Source organism: Pelecanus crispus, chromosome 25, assembly GCF_030463565.1.
Source record: "Pelecanus crispus isolate bPelCri1 chromosome 25, bPelCri1.pri, whole genome shotgun sequence".
NCBI classification, from domain to species: Eukaryota; Metazoa; Chordata; class Aves; order Pelecaniformes; family Pelecanidae; genus Pelecanus; species Pelecanus crispus.
In genome coordinates this window covers 1,847,174-1,860,099 of record NC_134667.1, presented here as the reverse complement: position 1 = coordinate 1,860,099, position 12,926 = coordinate 1,847,174, and the positions used below count along the sequence as shown (strand labels likewise).

Genomic DNA, 12,926 nt, shown 5'->3' with positions numbered 1-12,926 from the left:
TGGTAAGCCAGGAACAGGTCCATGGCAGGTGGAGATGCTGTGACATCACCTGTAGCTGCGTGGCGGATAGGCCAGCAGTATGCACATGGCTTGTGTACGAGCCTGTGATTTCCCTGCTGCTGGAATAGCTTTTAGGCCAAGAGCAGGCATGTGGCTTGTGTGGGTGCTTCTGATGTCATGCAGATCATATGGAGCCCCTACCCAAATGTGGCTTTTTGGAAGAAGCATCATCATCAGGAGCCCATGCACCACAGGCAGAGGTGTGACAGTGTAAGCCATGAGCACAGAGCAGTGGCAGCAGGAGGGGGTGAGGTCACGTCACCGATGGCACCCGTGGCCGTGGGGCTGGGTGCAGAGCGGCCGTGTGCATGAGAGGGGCATGACGGGGGACGGGAGCTGCCTGGCCCCGTGGCTGCCAGGCCGAAGGAGCAGCCCCTGCAGCCCTGGCTGGAGCAGTGGGGCTGGGGGTGGCTCGGGGGCACGGCAGGGATGTGCCTGGGCACGGTGCCAGGAGGAAACCACAGACTTCCTGCACGGGCGCTGCCAGGGGAGCGCGGCGAGCGCTGCGAGGCCACGTGGGCTGTGGTTTGTGCACCTGCAGGCTCCAGGTCCCGATCCACCCGCGGGGAATAACGGCACCGCAGTGACACGCTGAGAGCCAGGGACATGTCTGAGCCTCGGGGCTGCGTGTCTGCTGCCAGGGCAGGGCCATGTCCCAGCTCCGGCTCCTGCGAGGGACCCACCGTGGGTCTCTCCAGGGAGGGAGGCGTGAGCCAGCACTGCTGGCATGGAGCTCTTCCCCTGGCCAAGGCTTTTTCCCAGCTGCTGCTGCCAGCACAGCAGGGGCTGTGGCAGGGGAAGGGGCTGTTCCCTTCCCATCCTGACACAGGTCGCGCGGCAGTCCCAGCCCTGTGCTTCCCATGTCTCGGGGGCCTCGGGACACTCACGCCTTGGGCTCTTGGATGAGCCCAGTGCAGGAGATGCTCAGTGCTCCCTGTCCCCACAGCAGGCTGCAAGGAGTGACAGACTCCTTTCCCCTCCACGCTCAGCTCGTCCTGTGACGATCCCCCACCGCAGTGACCCTGACGCCCGCAGTGGGACAGAGATGTCCCTCATATATGGTCATGAACGGCGCTGGAGAAGTTCATTGGAGGACTGATCTGTGTCGGAGGGGAGATAGCTGCCGCTCATGTCTAAAAAGGTGCTGCTGTTTCGCTTGGCTCCTCCTGCAGCTGGGTCGGCATCTGCAGAGATATATCAGCCTGCCATCGTCGTTGTCCCCGTGAGTTGCCCGGAGCCGTGGCAGGGAGCGGGGCGCAGCAGGGCTGTGCCAGCGGGGCAGCAGGCTCAGGATGGGGATGGAGGGACTCCTGTCCCCTCGGGTGCTGTGCCTGCTCCTCTGGGTGCAGCTGTGCAGGGGTAAGTGCTGGCTCCCTTGTCTCACCGCCCAGGGCCAGTGGGTAGCGGCGGGGTATCAGGATCCCTTTGGGGCTGGGGTTGCTTTCCCGGCAACACTGGGACAAGGGTCAGAAGGTGCTCACGTCCATGGACCTTCTGCCTTTCCCTGTGCCTCTCTGTCTTTAAGGCAGCCCGTGCCTGGCTGCATTTAGAGACATCCCCCATCCTGGGGTACCCTTTTGGGCTCCTTGTTCCCCCAGGCTGTGCTCCTGGGGCCAGCAGTGGCCCAGGGGGTGACGGCAGCAATGCGGGATCCCCAGGGCACAGCCAATCTGCGGGGTGCCCCGCAAGGTTTGTGTGCTGCTCACTGCCCCCGGGTGCAGGGGAGCCCTGACCCCAGGAAGGCAGTTTGTGTCCCCCAGGGAGAAGGGAAGCGGGCTGTCTGCACTCACAGGCTGCAGAAAATTTTCCTTCCTGGGGGCCCCGGCCAAGCACAGGGGCTGGGCTGATGCCAGGGGCGAGGAGGGGACGTGGGTTGGGGGGATCCTTGGGATTGTGTCGGTGCTCCCTGAGGACACAGAAAGCCCTGGGGGTGGTGTGGGTTTGGGTGGTGCCAGGGAAGGTGGTGCCGGGGAAGCTGCGGGCGTGGGGGCATGGGGCTGTGCAGGGTGTGCTTGGCTGGGGAGGAGACGGTGCCCTGTGCAGGGCCTGGGGGCACGGTGTGTGGGTGGGCACGGGCAGGGGGCCACTGGCGTGGGAAGAGGTGCCAAGGGCTGTGGGGTGGTGAATCACCCATCAGGGCTGGAGTTGGGCACCCCAGCCCTGCACAGACCGTGGGGACAGGAGGGACCCCAAAACTGCTGCAGGGACAGCCTGGAGGGGAAGGGGCTCCCACCCCGGTGCCTGTGACTGGGCCTGGGCAGGGGTGACCCTTAGACCTGCAGTCTGGAGCTCGGCACTCTCCTGACCGGTCCCATGTTGCTGTTTGAAGGGGCTGCAGAGCTGAGGCTGGAGAATGGCGGTGGGCCCTGTGCTGGGCGAGTGGAGGTGAAACACCAGGGCCAGTGGGGAACCGTGTGTGATGACTACTGGGACATGAAGGATGCTGCAGTGGTTTGTAAGCAGCTGGGATGTGGGTTTGCACTCAGACCTTATGACTCCTTTGGGCCAGGATCTGGCCCCATTTGGATGGATGACGTTGATTGTCGTGGCAATGAGTCTGCCCTGTCTGACTGTACACACCCTGGATGGGGACAACACAGCTGTAATCACTATGAGGATGTTGGAGTGATGTGTTTAGGTAAGGGGCCAGCCTGTTCCCCACCTTTGGGACCGGGACAGGGGAAGGGACCTGGCTGTGCCCTCAGGGAGCAACAAGTGGGCACCGGAGTAGGGCTGGGTGTGGCTGGTGACACTGCCAAGCTGGGACTGTCATTGCTGCTGTCCCTGGTCCCTGAGGACAGAGCAAGGGGAGCCCACCCTGTGTGTCCAGCCACTGCCAGGCCCCAAGGTGGCTCAGCCCACCCTCAGTGGGGGCCTGGGGCTGGGAGATTAATCCCTCTCCCTGCCCCGGGATGGCTGCTGGTTCCCATCTTTCTCCTCCCATTCAGCCAGGACCTGTCTGGCATTGCCGAGGGCCAGGTCCCCCCATGCCAGAGGCACCGGGAGCTGCTCACGTGGCCACCCAGAGCCCCGGGGAAGGGCATGAGATGGCAAGGGACTTTTGGGTTGTGCCTGCTGGCAGAGAGGAGTCCCTCAGCCTCAGCAAAGGGATGTTCAGAGGGGAGGAGCGCTGGCCTTGGGCAGAGGAGCAGGGTGGTCCGTGGCACCTCATTCCTCTCCCAGGGTCACCCCATGAGTTCCAGCCCATGGGGATACGGCCCCAGGCAGGCAGGGCCAAGCTGCTGCCCAGCCTTTCCTGCCTGCCCCAGCCCGCGGCTGCCCTGTGCCACAGGGGCTTTGCCAGCACTTGCACTGTCCTCAGTGCCTGTGCTTGCACCGGGAGCTCGTGTCAGCCCAGGGCTGCTCCTCTGCCCGCTCCCCTGCCCTCTGCCTGGCCCTTGGTGGGGATGTGCGTGCCTGGCACTGCACTCTGGCCCTGGCTGAGGACCCCCTCCCTGGGCAGGTGCCAGCGTGGGGAGCTGGCACAGCCACTGGATGCGGATACAGCCGTGCCATACCTCTGCCCTGTCCCATGTCCCACCTAACAGCCTGAGACAGCCTGGAAAGAAAGGCTGTGTTTCTGGCAGCTCCAAGGGGCTCCTCATCCTGGCCCTGAGCTCAGTGCACAGATGAGGCTGCAGCAGCCAGCAGGGCCTGGGCCAGTCCCCCGGGGCCCCAAGTGCTCTGGGTACTGCAGTGCCTGTGGCTGGTGCCAGGAAGCCCAGGGTCTCCAGGACAGCAGCAGTGTGCCTGAGCAGTGCCTACGGCTGGGGCTTTGGGACAGCAGCAAGCCCACAAGTGCTGTGATGATGCCTGAGGAGCGGCAGGGGGGCCCTGGTGTGTTTGTGCCATCGGCACCCACTGGCAGCGGTGGGGTGGTTGCGGTCTCTCTGCCTGTGGCCACCTTGCAGAGCAGCTGGGATGTAGGCACGTAACTGCCAGAGGGCTCTGGGAGAGCTTGAGGGGTCTTTGGTTGCTCCAGGATTTGTCCAGCTGGTCGGAGGGGACAGCCCCTGCTCGGGACGCGTGGAGGTCCATGACGGGAACCAGTGGAAGACTGTCTGTGACTCCGACTTTGGTCCCAAAGCTGCCGAGGTGGTCTGCAGGGAGCTCCAGTGTGGCACAGCCCTGTCCGTGCCTGGGGCAGCTCGCTTTGGAGAAGGTGTGGGTCCCATGTGGGACAGAGAGCTGCAGTGTGCCGGGAACGAATCCCTTCTCATCTCCTGCCCCAGGGGATCCCCCAGGGACCAGCCTTGCACCCATGCAAATGCTGTCGGTGTCACCTGCACACGTAAGGACTCAGGGTGGGGTGTTACATATCCGGGGGTGTGCTGGGGACAGGGGAGCAGGGCAGGGACCGTGCCGTGCTGGGTGCGCACTCTCATCATTCTCTGTCCCCAGAGTACACAGGGTTCCGGCTGGTGAACGGCAGCACGGCGTGTGAGGGGAGAGTGGAGGTGCAGGTGCTGGGCACCTGGGGCACCCTCTGTGCCTCCCGCTGGGATCTCTTGGATGCCCACGTTCTCTGTCGTCACCTCGACTGCGGGTTTGCTGAGTCCATTCCCAGAGGAGGGCATTTTGGGAGTGGAACCGGACCTGTGTGGAGAGACTCATTCCACTGTGAGGGGACTGAAGCCCACCTGGGACAGTGCCCAGTGACTGCCCTGGGGGCCTCACCGTGCTCCCCCGAGAACCACGCTGCTGTCATTTGCTCAGGTGGGTGCTGGGAAAAGATGCCATGGCCACCCAAAGCAGGGGAGGCCGTGGCAGCACCAGCTGCATTTGTCCCTTGAGAAACCCTGCCTGCACCAGGAGCAACCTGGAGGGCTTTGCCTGCTCTCACCGACGGCTCCGATGTGGGAGAGCTGAAGAGTGAACGAGGTCAGGCATCTCTGCCCCCCAGGGCAGTGGCTCAGGCCCTGCGGCCAGCGCCAGGCGCGGGGTTCTCTGCTCTGCTGCTGCAGGACAGGCCCAGGATAGGGCTGTGGGGCTCAGCTCCATCCCTCTGGCTGCAGACAGCCCTGTCCCAGCCCCACAGAGACCCCCCCAGAGCCCAATCCCACGCCCGTGGGGGCTGCCCAGGTGCCCCCAGCAGCAGACCTGGGGGGTGAGGTGCAGAGTGGGGCTGGGCCTTGCACTTGCTCCTGGTGCTTCTGGTCAGCACAAGACCCAACCTTGTGCTGTTTGCTCAGAAAGGCCCCCCGTGCTCTGCTCCCTGCCAGGGACACAGGCGCCCAGACCCCGATGCCCAGGGATGCAGAGGGGCACAGACGTGCGGGCTCTGCCTGCTGTCTCAGCAGCGCCGGTGTCAGCGCTGAGGTTGGGCAAGGCTTGGCCAGCACTGCCTGTGCCCGGGTCCCTGCACCGGCTGCTGCTCCCTCCTGCGGGAGCTGCCCCATCGCCCTCAGCAGAGACGTGTTGGGTGGCTCTGCCCCACCAAGAGCAAAGACAGCGTCTTGCTCAGGGCCTGGGAAAGCAATCCTGTGGAAACGTGCTCCTGAAGCTGAGCGCAGAGGGCTGGGGCAGGTGGGTGAGCTGCAGGGTGCTGTGCGGGTTGCAGAGCCTGGGGAGGTGCTGCAGGTTTGTGGGCTCTGTGGTGCTGCCGAGGGCTGGGGCACGGCTGCTGTCCCCAGGCCCCGCTGGCTCCACGGCCCTGCGGCTGGTGGGTGGAGGGAGCCAGTGCGACGGACGAGTGGAGATCTTGCAGCGCGGGACGTGGGGCCGAGTCCTGGATGACGAGTGGGACGTGCGGGAGGCCAGCGTGGTGTGCCGTCAGCTGAGGTGCAGAGAGGCAGAAAAAGCCTACAACCCCGCGAAGCCTCAGAGAGGGACGGGTCCCGTGGGGCTGCGAGGGGTGCGGTGCGCAGGGCACGAGGCCGAGCTGAGCCTCTGCAATACCTCCCTGCCCGAGAGCGCAGCGGCGGCAGGGATTGCGGAGGACGTGGGGGTCGTGTGCGCGGGTGAGTGGCACTGCACGGGCCCCCCGGGCTCTGGGCTGGGTGGGCAGCAGCCCCTGAGGGCAGCTGGGGTTTCTTCCTGCTGCAGGGAGCCGGCAGGTGCGGCTGGTGAAGGGGCCCGGGCGCTGCGCTGGGAGAGTGGAGATCTACTACCAGGGCAGCTGGGGGACCGTCTGCGACGATGGCTGGGACCTGTCTGATGCCGCCATCGTTTGCCAGCAGCTGGGCTGCGGCGGGGCGGTGGAGGCAGTCAGCTCCGCTCGCTTCGGGGAAGGCTCCGGTCAGATCTGGCTGGATGGCGTGAACTGCTCCGGGGCCGAAGCTGCTCTCTGGGACTGCCCGGCAGGGTCCTGGGGGCAGCACGACTGCGCGCACAAAGAGGACGCAGGAGTCGTCTGCTCAGGTCTGTGCCGGGAGCTGTGGTGGGAGCCCAGCGCCCGGGGAGGCCGGGACGAGGGGAGAGCCGGCAATGGCCCAGGCTGTGCCTGGCTGCCTCGGAGCCCCTGCCCGAGCCTGTCCTGGGGACACCCCTGCACGAAGCCCCTCGGTCCCACGGGGGGTCCCTTGTCAGCTGAGCTGTGCCCAGGGCTTAGCGGGGAGGGCATGGGTGTCTCTCCGTCAGGGACTTCTCTCGGCCCCTGGCAAAAAGGGTGACTTGCTGGCCGTGCCCCTGCCTGGCCAGGGCCTGCGGGGGGAAGAGGCTTCTCTGCTCCCACAGCCCCACACCAGCCTGTGCCCCTCTGGGGCCTTTCCTCCCAGATTTCATGGCCCTGAGGCTGGGGAACGGCAGCAACTGCTCCGGGCGCCTGCAGGTTTTCTACAATGGCACATGGGGGAGCGTTTGCTCCAACTCAATGACTCTCCAAACGGTGTCGCTGGCATGCAAGGAGCTGGGCTGCGGGGACGCAGGGACCCTGGAAACACGCCTGCCCTCTGGTAGGGTGTCTGGCCACACCTGGCTGGATCGCGTGGAGTGTGGGGAGAGAAACAGCTCCTTCTGGCAGTGTCCCTCTGCTCCCTGGGACCCACGGTCGTGCGATGACCTGCGAGAGGAGACCCACATCACCTGCAGTGGTAATTCTGAGCTTCCTGGGCACCAGCATCGCCCCAGCTCCTGCTCCCTGCCGGGCACAGTCAAGCGCAGAGACAGGGCCCACGGGGGCTTTTACTGTACGTGCCAGACCCTGCTGCTTCTGGTGGCACAAATGGCACTTCAGCTCTCAGAGCCCCACACGTTCGTTCGCCAGCAGTTGCCAGCCGGCTGCCAGCAGCGCCCGGGGGAGGCAGCGGTGTCTCCAGGCAAGGTCTCAGAAGAGACCAGCCAGGGCTGCGAGGCGTGTCCCCTCCACGGACACCCTCCTGCTTCTCTGTGAGCCGGGGTCCCTTTGGGGCTGAGCAGCCAGGGTCCCCCACAGTGCCGTGCATGTCCCCTGAAGGAGCGGGGTTCAGCTGCTGCCGTGAGCGAGGCGGCACGGGGAGGCGTGAGCAGAGCTCAGCCCCACTCTCTGCTGCACGACCCCCTTCAGCAGCCCCTTCACGGCAGCATTGCCTTCTGCAGGGAGACGGCCAGAAACAGCCCCGGCCGTGGGGACCGTGTGCCCAAACTCCACGAGCTGCACAGGTAGCTGCTCCTCTGCATGCCCCTCTCTCCTGGCAGGGCTCTGCCTGCTGCCCGGTGCCCTGGGAGGTCTCTGCCTTCTCCAGACAGGGAGAAGATTCGTGCCGTGGGAGGCGAGAGCGGGTGCTCGGGCAGGGTGGAGGTCTGGCAGCGCGGCTCCTGGGGGACGGTGTGCGACGACTCCTGGGACATGCAGGATGCCGAGGTGGCGTGCAGGCAGCTGGGCTGTGGCCCCGCAGTGTCTGCCCTGGACGAGGCTGCGTTTGGGGAGGGGACGGGCCCCATCTGGCTGGAGCAGGTGGAGTGCCGGGGGTCTGAGCCATCTCTGCAGGCCTGCTGGGCTCGGCCTGGGGACAGCGGGGCCTGCCGGCATAAGGAGGACGCTGCCGTGCAGTGCTCAGGTGAGCGGCGGGGCTGGCAGCCCTCGCTGGGGTATTGGCAGGGAGCCGGGGCAGGCGTTTTCCCCACTGGGTCCCCTCATGGCTGCAGAGCTGCTGAGAGCAAGGCTGTGCCTGTGGAGCATGGGAGCCTGGTGCCAAGTGGGCAGCAGCCTCTGTGGGGCTGGATGTCCTCCGGCTCCTGCCTGCAGGGCCCTGCAGCCCCCAGGGGCATCTCCTGGGCTGCCTGCGCCATCCTGCCCGATAGCCAGAGCAGGGCCCTGGGCTCTGTCCCAGCCCCCCTGACCAGCCTCGCAGGAGGGGCAGTGTGGGTGGGGGGTGGCAGGGATATACGCACGCGTGCACACACACACGCACGGCTCCCTGGTACCCTCACAGCCACCCTCTCAGCCCAGTTCCCTTTCTCCCCTCTGCAGCTGCACCCAGGATGGCAGCACCAACCCCGCGAGCAGGTAACCTGTCCTCCCTGCCAGCGCTGGCTCTTCTCGGGGCCAGCTGTGAGCCACAGCCGCAGGGAGGGGGCTCCTGGCTGGGGTGTGAAACTCCCAAGAGGAGGCACCGGGACAGCAGTGGGGAGGGGCGTTGGGGAGGGCTCTCATTTACCCAGCAGCCTGGGAGCTTCCTCATCCCTCACTCCTGGGGTCCCCTACCCCTGCTGTAGTGGGGGGCAGCACTGGGGTGTGCCGGCCCCCACCTCTCCCAGGCCTGCTGCTGCCCTTTCTCTCTTCCTGCCCATGCAGATCCCGGCCGGGACCGTCCCACCGGCAGCGGGAGACTGTCATTGCCCGTCATCATCTGCATCGTCCTGGGGGCCCTTCTCTGCCTGCTCCTGGCCCTCCTGGCCGGGCAAGTGCGAAGCGCCAGGGCTGGGCGCGCAGGTGGGTCCCGGGGAAAGATGCCTCCTGGCAAGGCCAGGGGTGCTGGCAGGTGTCAGTGAGCGGCACAGGCAGAGCTGGGGGGATAAGCGTGTGTGCTGCCTTCATTGCCATGTGCCGCCTCATCCACCACCTGACCATGGGCCATGGGCCACCAGCAGCAAGGGGTAGAGAGAGTCCAGGCACGGTGGGAGTTAGGGACGGGGCGAGGAGAGAAATGGCCGAGCTGGGCTGGGGGAGGTGGGAGCAGAGAGGACACAGACGAGGACACGACACTGGCAGCGCTCCGGGCAGCTCTGGAGGGGTCTGTGGGGCAGGGGAGATGCCAGGAGGAACGTGGGGCAGCAGGGTCCATCCCTGTGGTTTCAGGCCCCCAGGCTGTTCCTCTGTGCAACCGTGACCTCCCCGCGGCAGGGCAGGGGCCGTGCTATGGATCCCTGGGGCAGAGAGGGGGCAGCTCCAGGGGGAGAGGAGAGGCGGGAGCTGCTCCAAGCTCAGCACCGGGGAGCTGACCCAGGGGCCAGAGGGGCACAAGGGCTGTCTCTGAGGAAACGCTGTGAGGGTGTCGCTGCCCCAGCTCACCTCCATGGGGACATTGCCCTCACTGAGGAAGGGGTAGCAGTGAGCAGGCAGCGCAGCGGGGCTGTGCTGTGGCCAGAGCCTTTTGCTGAGCCCGGGGACCAAAGCAGGGGGAGCAGAGCGGGATCCTGTCCCCTCTCTGCCTGTCCCTGGGCCAGCCCTGCCGCTGTCCGCAGGCTCGGCGAGAGCGTGGGAGCCCTTCCCTGATGCCGTCTATGAGGAAATCAGTTACAACCTGGCATGGGAGGAGCAGGCGAGGTTCAGCGGCTCAGGTGGGTGTGGGTCCCTCATGGGGGCACATCTGCAGGGCTCTGTCCCCAAACCTCCACCTAGGGCTGACCCACGGCAGTCCCCTGGCCTACGGTCCCTGCAGCGCTGGGGTGTGTGGGGAGAGCAGCCGGGTCCTGGGTCCAGCAGAGGAGCTTCCTCCCCAGCAGTTCTTCCCATCGCAGCCAGGGACAGCCCCTCTCTGCCTGCCCCTGCATAAATCCCTGGGTGACACTGCAGGGCTGAGGGAAGAGGCTGTCCCGGGGCAGCTCTGGGAGCCCCGTTGAGGCAGGGTTGGTCCCAGGGGAGCAGGGCAAGTCCTGAGCCCTCCTCCCCACACAGCCCTGCCCGTCCCCAGCAGCACTCACCACAAGCCGGCTCAGCAGAGCACACTCCCATAACAGCCGCTGCGCCTCTCTCCAGGCTCCTACTCAGAGGGGTCCCTGGCCAAGCTGCAGCCCTACCCCGCGGACAGCAAGGAGGAGGAGGGTCCGGGCTCAGCACCAGGTAACAGGGTGCGGGAAGGAGTGGATCTCTCCTCCCTGCAGCCATGTGAGGGACAGCGGTGTCACTGAGTGTCCCCATCAGAGCTGGGGAGTCTCCTGGGGTGCTGCCAACACCAGGGTCTGAGCCCCACGGCCCTGCGCATCCTCCCGTCCTCTGCTCTGCAGATGTATCTCCTCAGTGTCACCAGCTCCCCTCTCCTTTCAGACGTCCCTGTCCTGCTTGGAAGTGACCCAGCGCATGGCTATGATGATGCCAGGGAGGTTTCTGCCCCTGGGGAGGATCCTGCCCCTGGGCAGGGAGCCTGGGAAATGCCCAGGGCACCAGAGGAGGGAGCAGGGCCCAGGGATGCCCCTGGAGGTGAGAGGGAAAGATGGCGCTGCCGCTTTATGGGATGCCATCCCTGGTGCCGGGTGAATCGCTGCCGTACGGAGAGCCCAAGCTCCTGGGATGGGGGACCCTGCCCTGGGAGTTTTCCCTGGGGGGCCCGGGGCTGGCAGAGGGAGCTGGACATGTCAGGAGGGAGGAGGAGACGGGAGGCAGGTGATGCAGAGAGCAGGAGGGGCACCCCATGGGGCCAACGTGCAATGGCCTGCCTTGCTGCTTGCAGGGGCAAACCTGCGCTCGCAGAGAAGTGCTGGGGCCCCTGCAGCTGAGGGAGATGCCTGGTCCCTGTCCCCAGAGAGCACAGGCTATGACGATGCTGAAGAGGTGTCTCTGGCACATCCCCCTGAGCACAGAAAGGCTGCGACAGCAGAGCTCAGTGCACAGCCATCCCTGAGCCCCGCGCCAGGAGAGCCCATCCCTGCCGTGCAGCTGGGTGCAGCCGGGAGTGAGGAGGGGACTTTGCAGCTGGGAGAGCCGTGAGCACCAGAGAACCGTCTCCCTCTTCCCATGGGCAGCAGAAACAGCCGGCCATTGCCTCTCTTTTGATTCCCCTGGTTTCACGCTGTGCCTCTGCAGTTGTTCCTATTAAAAGCCTTTGGGGTATGACCCAGAGCTGGTCTTGCCTGCCCGGCTGTCGGGGTGTCTCCCTGAGGCTGACTGGGGGGAGCAGAGCACAAAGACGTGGTGGTGGGGAAGGGGCACATCTCGGGGGCAGCGGGCTCGGGGTCAGGCTGTGGGGCTGCCAGAGCCCATGGTCCCTGGGCAATATTCCTGCTGGCAGAGACATTGCCACCCTGCCAGCAAAAGTTTCCAACAAAACTGTCTCTCTGCAAGGTGCTGTGATGCGCCCCAGCGGGAGCGCCCATCTCCTCACCTCAGGCTTCCCCAGCTGCTCTTTCCCCCAGGCCCTGCCTGGGCCATGCTGGTCCCACAGCACACAGGCCACGACAGAGCTGCCGTGTTGGGCTGAGCCCTGGGCTGTGGCCCCACACAAGTGAGCCCACAGGTGGCTGCGGTGCCCTGGACCCCCCAGCCAGCCCCGCGGATCACCTCCCACACTGGTTAGGAGGCAGCTCTGCTCCCCACTGCCCTGGCACAGGGTGCAGAGCCACTTGCTGGGGAGCACGGGGCTGGCATTGCCCCTTGGCTGCCTCTGCCAGCACCCCAGTCTCCATGGGCTCTTCTTGCTGCCTTGGGCCCTGGCAGAGCTCCGCACTCCCCTCACAGCCCCACAGCTGCCTCCGTCCTGGGCAGGGGCTGGAAGGCCCCATGGCAGCCCTGGCAGCCCCTCCTCCTGCTGCGCCTCAGCCCCAACCCCTGCCCTCCTGCTGCCTGGCCACGGGGCTCAGTGTGGGTTTGTGCTGGGGCAGTGCCTGTGTGCAGGTGCAGGAGGGGTGGGAGCAGGGGGTGTGGGGGGACCTTTCCCTCAGCGCTGGGGGAGGCAGAGGAGGGAGAGGCCAGGGGGAGGGAGAAGGGATCCCCATGAGACGTGGACTGGAAGCCAGAGCCGTCATCCACCCCTGGCCTGGAGAAGGGCCTGGCTGGCAGGGTGCTAACGTGGGCACATTTCCATGGCAGAGGGTATTTTGTGTCCCTCCCTGTCGTGCTGTCACCCCAGCCAGCAACTAAGCACCACACAGCCGCTCGCTCACCCTCATCCCCTGCCCTGGTGGGATTTGGGAGAGAAGCGGAAGACTAAAACTGAGTAAACTTGTGGGTTAAGAACACTGTAGTAACTGAAAGAAAATAAAGTAAAATAGTAGTAGTAGTAGTAATAATAATAATAATAATAATAATAATAATAATAATAATAATATACAAAGGAAATGATACACGATGCAATTGTTCACCACCCACTGACCGATCCCAGCCAGTCCCCGAGCAGCGATCGCTGCCTCCTGCCCAACTCCCCCCAGTTTCTATACTGAGCATGACGTCATATGGTACGGAATAGCCCTCTGGCCAGTTGGGGTCAACTCTCCTGGCTGTGCCCCCTCCCTGCTTCTTGCTGGCAGGGCATGAGAAGTTGAAAAGCCCTTGACCAGTGTGGTCAAGCACTACTTAGCAACAACTAAACCATCAGTGTGTTATCAACATTATTCTCAAACTTAATCAAAACACAGCACCATGCCAGCCCCCAGGAAAAAAATTCACTCTACCCAGCCAAAACCAGGACAGCATCCGCCCCTTATTCTACACCACCTACGTCATGCCCAGCTGTGCGGTGTTGAATTGCCAGATCTGTTTCCATCACTGCTGCACTTTGCTCAGTTTTCTCAAA

At 64.9% G+C, this 12,926-nt stretch overlaps 1 protein-coding gene across 1 annotated transcript; it reads left to right on the top strand.

Annotated features, from left to right (window-relative positions):
* Positions 1–1,189: 1,189 nt before the first annotated feature.
* Positions 1,190–11,125, top strand: LOC142595942 (antigen WC1.1-like). The gene is given in 17 exon segments (XM_075724813.1): positions 1,190–1,282; positions 2,140–2,226; positions 2,228–2,311; positions 2,350–2,698; positions 4,016–4,351; positions 4,462–4,776; positions 5,694–6,020; positions 6,106–6,420; positions 6,777–7,091; positions 7,576–7,638; positions 7,722–8,036; positions 8,450–8,485; positions 8,774–8,911; positions 9,664–9,759; positions 10,178–10,261; positions 10,466–10,618; positions 10,869–11,125. Coding segments are annotated over 17 exon segments (3,363 nt in total).
* The last annotated feature ends 1,801 nt before the right edge of the window (positions 11,126–12,926 follow it).